At 37.7% G+C, this 8,229-nt stretch overlaps 1 protein-coding gene across 7 annotated transcripts; it reads right to left on the minus strand.

Moving 5' to 3' along the window:
- Window positions 1-2,145: 2,145 nt before the first annotated feature.
- On the minus strand, window positions 2,146-8,004 carry LOC104603790 (glutamate receptor 3.3-like). Of its 7 annotated transcripts, none has more exons than XM_088889069.1 (8): window positions 7,827-8,004; window positions 7,572-7,740; window positions 7,008-7,226; window positions 5,518-6,860; window positions 5,153-5,430; window positions 4,255-4,286; window positions 3,720-4,129; window positions 2,146-2,853 (listed from the first exon to the last, which is right to left on the minus strand). In XM_088889069.1, the coding sequence occupies exons 2-8, from the start codon at window positions 7,684-7,686 to the stop codon at window positions 2,407-2,409; spliced, it is 2,844 nt and encodes a 947-aa protein (XP_088745195.1). In that variant the 5' UTR covers window positions 7,687-7,740; window positions 7,827-8,004; the 3' UTR covers window positions 2,146-2,406. The 7 variants fall into 7 exon arrangements, with proteins under 7 accessions (XP_088745195.1, XP_010266231.1, XP_010266230.1 ...); XM_010267929.3 differs by having other exon boundaries at window positions 7,572-7,749; XM_010267928.3 differs by having other exon boundaries at window positions 7,823-8,004.
- Between the last annotated feature and the right edge of the window lie 225 nt (window positions 8,005-8,229).

The raw sequence follows: 8,229 nt of genomic DNA on the forward strand, positions 1-8,229 counted from the left end.
ATTATAGTATTATTTAATTTAAAATTTACTATTTAGCTATAAAAAATTAAATTAGAAAAATTAATATGGGTCTTACGTTTTGTAATTGACAACCTATTCTGACTTACTTTGTTTGAAAAGCACTATTGATTTAATTATATTGTTTTTAATATGATATAAGAGATTAATTGAGGTCTTATTTGTAAATGGTAACCCACTTTAATTGGTATTTACTATTTATTTGATAAATTTACTTTTAAAAACTAAATTAGATTATGTTTTCCAAAAAAGTTAAATAAAATTTGCAATTAATAAAATATTTCATCTAAAAGAATGAAACTCATAGTCTCACACCATTAGAAGTCTTTATAATTAATAATTTTGTATTTGAATTAAGAATGGGATCCACATCATTTTGTTTGAGACCCATAATTTTGTATTTGTATTTAAAGGAAATCTTAGCGGAAGATGAGTATTGAACAATAAAACTCAATGATAGGGCTCTCTAGAGGTTTTAAAAAGTAATGGCGAGTTTAAGAGAAATGCAAAAAATTCATGGTGAGTTTTAGATAGTGAATGAAAAGAATTTGGATTTGCTCTTCATCAAAGATTGCACCTCATACTAACCTCACAGCGCTTTCACCCATGTATTGAGAACATCCCTCATACTTGATTTTGTCATTCATGAGAAGATGCTCCTAATGCAGGGCTGCAATGTGTTGTGATGTTGGTATGAGTTGTGCTCTCTCAAGTGAGATCACATCTCTGCCCCACAAGGGGCCGCCCCATAGCACATCCCCACCGTGTAATGGGAACATCTTCCGATGATGACATCGGGAGATGTGCAGTGGGGCAGTGTGGGGCAGAGATGTGAACTCCTCTCAAGCTCAGTTTGGAAAAAGTACAAATATAAATATATACAGTATAAATACATAAAAGATAATATAAATTACAAGATTTTACACTTTACATATTTGTAATTATACTCTTTCCAAATTGAGCCTTAATTCTGCATTAGATCTTATTTTACTTCATTTGTTATACAATCAAACAAAACATCATTTGCACTACCATGATTTTGCATTAGTGCGTTGCAAAACCAAACATAGCCTTACGAGTAAACCTGATTTCTAACGATAAATACATTAACACAGCAGGAATGACACATAAAGGACACCCTCATCTATTTCCCAAGTTCTTTTAAGGGGCATGGATTCCCTCTCCACAAAACTTTGCATGCATCCTGAAAGCCCATAGATGATAGATGTTTTGACAAGAATAACTAAATTATCATCAGGTCAATTGTAGGGATTGAAACTTAATGTGCATGAAAGTCCAATTAAAAAAAAAAAAAAACTCTATATTTTATAGTTTTATTCCGTACATGATCAAGGTCCCATCCAAAGTTCAAAGGGTGTATGAGACTGTATTGGTATTTTTTTTAGATTTTATTTATTTTTCGAAACTGGTTCAAAGGAATTGGTTTAAGGCCCAGCCACCATCTGAACCAGTGTTAGATCGAATACAACCCTTGGAGAGGTGTATCGAAAAATCATTGGCACGATACGTATCGATCGATACATGATTAAAACATGTATTGCCACTTTTCAAAAATTGATACATTTTTCTGAGAATCTTATATTAATTGAAATCTTTAGGTTAAAGAGTTTTAGCAAGAAAGCCATTTCCCAAGGACTCAGCCAATGGATTTGGATCCTCATAATGACTGACATCCAGATATATGCAAAAGCAAAACGGGTTAGAGAGACCAACGCATGGGTGGGGGTGGTGGGTATTGAAAAGAACCCCAGTGGCCCCCATCTCGTCCCATTTATATACAGCATCCAACTTTGTCGGCCAATATCTCCTTTTTCTTTTCTATTCTTTTCCTCTGTTTCCCAACATGTAGAGATGTTTCTCTACATAGCCATGAGATAGCGAGACCATTGAATGGATTATAATGTTGGGTTTGAGTCTTATTTGCTGTGGGTGGTTGTCTGCGAGCCCAACATATAATGCTCTCAGCTCTCCTCAAAAGCTGTTAAGAAGAGAACAGATACAAAAGAAAGGCGTCCTTTTAATTGCATACCAAGTTCGACTCTTGACAGGGTGAACCACTCGTTTGTCAACTAGTCAATTTCCCCAACTCATTCGTACCAGAACTTCTTTCTTTAATGGATCTTATCTTGAATTATAACAACTAACAAGCCATCAGATTACTTTACTGTTTCTGAGCTGAGCAGAACATTGCTTACCCAGGAATTTTGGTGGGTGACTCAGAATCAGAAGATAGACAACGGATATATAGATACATTTTTGTGTGAGAAGGAATGTCCTGCTTGAGAAATACATTTATGACTTCCAACTATACTCAGAGTAGGGACTGACCAACTCACAGGTGAAAATGAAACCGTATAGACAATCAAATTAACTGCCAATGTTGGTATTGTCATTCTGCAAAATTTCTCTTTCTCTTCTCTTGGGCTCTCTCTCCAGTGCATCTTCCTTGTCACTGCCATTTGAAGTCGTATCTGATTGTCTTCTCTCAGACCTGGTCTTTGAATGTTCTTCCTTCTCATCAACAAAGGATAAGAATGTCTTGATGTGCCTAGCTCCGGGAAAGTAACGAGTGAACTTCCTTATCATCAAGAAGAAGTATATAAAGAGAGCAACAAAACATGCTAGGCCACATATCAGGAAAAGTCCCCAGAAGCTCTTGAGGTGAAGTTGGTTGGATTCAAGCTCGTTATCATCCAAACTGCAAGCACTTCTCTTCAGCCACTTGTCATGGATCCTTTGAAGATCTCCGTTTTCTGATAGTGCCAGAATTGCAGTTGACATATCAACTGCTATAGGAGAGTCCCGTGGGAATGCCTGGTAAGAAATAGATTTAAAAGTAAAATATAAATAAAAAGATACCAAAGTAGAAAAAACTAACATGTCCCTCATCTTCAACAACCCACAAGATCAAATAATCATTACTATGATTTTACATGGAAAGATGACATATAAACATAATTGCTCTTTATCTAGGCATAATCTCTCCTTTTTTTTTCTGTTTTTTGCCATTGATTTGGGCATAATTTACTTTCATAAATGGGATTCAGACCTAATTTATACCCAAAAGGTACTTTCTTCATCAGTCAAAAATATCCCCAAGTACTAACTTAAATTGTTATAAACAGGGGCATCTTTTTGTCTTCTCATTGGTAAATTGCCCTATTCATAAAAATGGAACACTTATCAACTTGTGCACCTGCCATGCATTCACAACATAATGATAAGCTGTATAGGATGATGGCTTCTATAAATAATCAGTAAGGCAATAAAATATAAATAAATAAGTAAAGGTAAGCAATTCCAATGGCCCTTGTCTCTACCAAAAAAAAGAACTCTGAGCAGAAAGAACATGTTGCCCCCATCAAAGAAAATTTTTATTTTCTGCAATAAAGAGGCCCATATACCAAAAATAGGTGGTCAAACGTTTGTTTTCATTTTTTGGTGGGTTGAATTGAATTCTTTCTACTCTACAAGCATTTCTTCTTTTATTTTCTCTAAGCTTTCTCACTTAAACTGGAATGGTGGTTAATTATTTCAAACTTCTTTATTTTTTTAATGTTTTGTCAATAAGATTCCAATTTATACTAAAGAGTGAGAAAAGGAAAGCCTCCACGCTTTCTCAAATAAGCCCATCAGCATGCATTTTAGAAAATACTTGCACTTATTAAATAGTTACTTACAAATCCCCAACCACTTTTGGTAAACTCTTGGCCTACAACTCTGAAATTGCACTGGGTTGAAAGGAATAGATCCACATAAGGGCGTTCATCAACAACAGCAGCCACACCGCCTTCTTTTCCAGGACCACGTTGGAGTGCTTTAGCATATTCTTCTGGTGAACCAAGAGCAATAAGCCTAGATTTGGATATGCCAAGTTCCTGTGTAAGATAATGTTCAGCAAAGGATCCAACTTGAAATCCAATAGGGTCATCAGTTTTTCTCAAGCTCTCAATTCCTTTTATGGGTGAAGATAGTTGCTGTACTGTGAGTATTGAGGTCAGACTTGCAGTATAGCTTGAGTTGATGGCCAGAACCACAAAAAGCCATATGATGAGCACAAATCTTCCAAGGGTGCTCATTGTGTTCTCTCCTGCAAAATGAAGAGAAAAGCATACTCAATGGAACTGCAAATAGTGCCTTTTATGGATAATTGCAAATGGTGCCTTGTACCACCAAAAATTAGGGAAAACTAATCAGAAATTCATTTTCACTTACTATGGGCAAAAAATAAAGTTGAGAAGCTAAACCTGCAAGGTAAACAAATAGGAGATGCATCAGAGACTAGGATTGATGCCAAGAAGTACACCACCACAAGAAGTTTGAGTGATATTATTAATGAAATGAAACAATGAATCCCTCCACATATGGACTTCATTGCTGGGTTTGAGTGATACTATTCTCGTTAAAAAAATCATGAAATATGAGGAAGCAGATTATTCTGTTTTAAATAAACAAAATGACAAGTATATAGTTTCTTTTTTATCTCCTTATTTAATATTATATATCTACTTCGAATGTATTGTTGTCTTATCTTTCTAGGCATGGCTATCCTCTAACTTCACTTCCTAATGTGCTTGATTTTCAAATGGAAGCGGTATTCAATCATTTCATACTCAAAGTGGATTATCACAATAGGCTACTATTAGTTCCCAAGCTCTCTTTCTTTCAAATACCCATACTTTAGACTAGCACACATATATCCACACACACACACACACACACACATGGACCTCATTGCTTGGTTGCTCCATTGCAACCTGGGTGACCAGGGTTCAAATCCTGGAAATAGACTCTCTGTATGTACAGGGGTAAGGCAGTGTACATCTATCCCTCCCCAGACCCCACATTGGTGGGAGCCTCATGCACTGGAATGAGAGAGAGAGAGAGAGAGAGAGAGAGAGAGAGAGAGAGAGAACTTATCTGGGTACATGGCTATATCTATTATCACTTTATCAACACATGATTCCATGAATGTATCAAGATAAAAAAATGGAGGAAAATATACAATGAACATAAAAGGGAGATGGCCCTTAAATTGTATGGTAAAGCCTATTTAATTGGGAATTATCCCAAAATGAATTTCCTGATAGCTATAAGCACAATCAAAACTCACCACAGGGTGGTAATAATTTGATTTCTGGGTGGGCCTCTAAATTCATCATTCAACCTATGCTCCAGAATCCAGATAACTGCTCCAATGAAAAGGAAGAAAGCACAAATGACACACCACATCTGTGCTGTAAATGGTCGCAGGAAAGACCAAGCACCTGAGTTCAACTTCCTAAATGGGGCCACTACAACAAGCCCAGACTCAACAAATGGCTGTGTAAAGTCCAGAATCTTTATCCGATCTGCAACAATTGCAATGTCACCCACCACAGCATCAAAGACCTACACAAGGAAAACCAAAGAATCAGAATTTTCAGAAGCCAAAATTCTATAAATTTATACACAGTGGCATGCTAATTTCATACTCACATCTTCTGTGATCTTATCCACAAGATCAGTGTAGCTCGGGTTTTGATGACCATCACCATAGGGGATAAATTTATAAGGAACAGGATAAGGTAACAAGTTAACAGCAGCAGTAAACACATCTATGCAGAAACCCTTAACCAGATTGGTACCTCTCACTTGTGAGACAAAATCCCGGAAACTAACTCGTTTGGGAACTCCTATTCTCAACTCCTTTCCATTATTAGGGAAAACCCAACCACGTGGCTTTATTAATGTTTCCCCAGGCCAAATGGTAGTGTAAAGTTTCTGGTTTGCACTAGAACGATTAGGCGGTTTTTCATAGAGTGTCTCAGGCGATACAACTGATAACCCAGAATAGTTAGACCAATAACCAATCCGCCGAAATCCAGTTCCAATGATGTTAATGACATCATATGCGGGACGAACAAGAGATCTGTCTGGATTAAACTTGATAGGACCAGTTAAACCAATCATATTGGTCTGTAATATGTTGTTCAGCAGAAGCTTCCCTCCGTCAAAGATGCTCATTGCTTCAAGGTGCAGCCGACCACCCTCTGCGTCATGTATCCTTGAATCATTAGAAAATGAAATGGTTCCACCCTGATCCAAAAACGCATTAATCGCATGAGCAACCAACCACACACTATCATAAGCATACAGGCCATAAGAATTTAGGCTGAGAGAACCACCGACCAACTTCTTCCACCTAGAAAAGAAAGTTCTCTTTCTTATTGAATCCACTGTGTGCTGACGGAAAGCAAGAACTCCCTGCATTAAATCCATGGTCTCTTGAGGGAGAGGAGAAGAAGAATCTAAAAGAGAAGAAAGCCAGTCAGTAGCTATCCACACATAACCATTACCCATCATTCCAAGATAGTGTGCCACAGAAAAAACCAAGAGGCCTGAGTCAGGATTAGCATGCAGAACAATAACTCGAGACTCCAGTAGGGCTACCTTAACAAGAATATCTACGACGGCATCACGACTAACTCCAAGCTCAAGGGGAATTCCGGCTTTATAAGAAATTCTACAACGTCTCTCTGCAAGTTTATCACCCAATGCCGCCACCCCATTCCGCCCATAATCATCATCAATGAAAATTGCAACAACCTCCTTCCAACCATAGTAGTCAACAATCTCAGCAACTGCCGTCATCTGGTACAGATCACTCTGTGTCATCCTAACAAAGAAGGGGAACTGAAGCGAAGAGAGAGTGGGGTCCGTGACTGCGAATGACACCAGAGGAACTCGGAGTTCATTTGAAACATGTGAAATTACATGAGCAAGTACAGAAGATTGTGGGCCGACAACGGCAACAGTATCAGTCTCCATGAATTGCAAAGCTGCAATTCATACAAATGAATATATTAAAAAACCGTCAGATGCATGTATATATACCTGGGACAGGTATCAGAATCAGCAACCAGGTATAATGAAGGAAAATGTACAAGCAATAGAAAAATGCAGAAAGCGTGTTAAAAATGAAGTACCTTCAACAATGCCAACAAACCCACTGCAATTGGAGTTCTGCATTTTGATAGCCAGTTTTGTTCCACCAAGAATGCTGGAATTGGAGTTCACATCCTCTACTGCTAACTCCATGGCAATCTTTGCGACTCTCCCAATGGTAGAGTCAAAAGTGAATATAGCTCCAATATTTACAGCAGAAGGTCTTGAAGAAGCTTGCCCTTTATTTCCGTCTGAGAAAACTCCAGAACAGAAAACCATAAACAGAAGAAGCAAGAAGGCTTTAATGGCGAGCCCCATGGTAAATAAAAAATAAAAAAAACCCAATTATCTTCCTCTGCATCCAAAATGAAGCAGATAGGGCATTCCCACAAGAACACCTATGAAGAACTACCAATGGTGATCAAGAAGCAGGCATCAGAGCTCCAAGCAATCAAATATTAAATAACATGAAACAAAAAAAAAAAAACAGATTTTCAGCGAGAACCCCGCTATTAACTAATCTAGTAGGAAGCCAAATCCTGGGAAAGAAACGCATCAAAATCCTAATAAGCAGCAGAACCAAAATCTCGAAATTTAGAGCTTACAGCAATGCGTTTTGCACCCGAAAAGAAATGGTATTTCACTTGTATAGTTGCTATCTGATGAGTATTCTTTGCCTTCGTATGGGGTTTGTCTTAGTACGACAGCTATTTGCTTCATCGATTCTTATTCTTCCTGTACAATGTATTTTGAGCCGAAACATCCTCTTTTCGGCTGCAAAAGCTGCTTAGATTACAACCAGCGTCAAAAGAACGAAATTGAAAATCAAAAGGGAATCGATTAAAAGAACACTCACCGACCCGTCCATTTGGAAAGAGTATAAACACTTCATTAAAATTTAGGAGAAAACAGCTGCTTTCTGTTCTCATTTGACAACACCGCAACAGTTCCCACCCCATAAGTCATAACAAAAACTTGGCTTCAACACCTCCCATAGGAGAAAAGGATGGATGGGTCGCTGAGTTGGGAAGAAAATGGGAAGCGGGTTTGGGAAGCCCCTATCCATTTTTTTAAATTTGAGAATTTAGAAACGACCCCACTCAATGTCCACGCTGAATGGAAGCCATGTTTTGCTGTATTAATCTATTTTATACATAAAAAAGTGTGAATCTTGTATGGAAGTTTGTTTGAGAATGGGTATATATTATAGACTTAGTGTATACGAGAAATCGGTGGGTGTGGACTAGACCTGTTCATGGGCCG

Source organism: Nelumbo nucifera, chromosome 5 (assembly GCF_055504915.1).
Source record: "Nelumbo nucifera cultivar China Antique chromosome 5, China Antique-T2T, whole genome shotgun sequence".
Lineage (NCBI taxonomy): Eukaryota > Viridiplantae > Streptophyta > Magnoliopsida > Proteales > Nelumbonaceae > Nelumbo > Nelumbo nucifera.

What these genes read in the sequence shown, in the direction of transcription:
- LOC104603790 (XM_088889069.1), bottom strand. Translation starts at nt 7,686, where the DNA reads ATGAAGCAAATAGCTGTCGTACTAAGACAAACCCCATACGAAGGCAAA. An exon ending in GTTTGTTGGCATTGTTGAAG is followed by an intron (nt 6,861 to 7,007) that starts GTACTTCATTTT and finishes TATGAATTGCAG; the next exon opens with CTTTGCAATTCATGGAGACT. An exon ending in AACTTTATTTTTTGCCCATA is followed by an intron (nt 4,130 to 4,254) that starts GTAAGTGAAAAT and finishes TTCATTTTGCAG; the next exon opens with GAGAGAACACAATGAGCACC.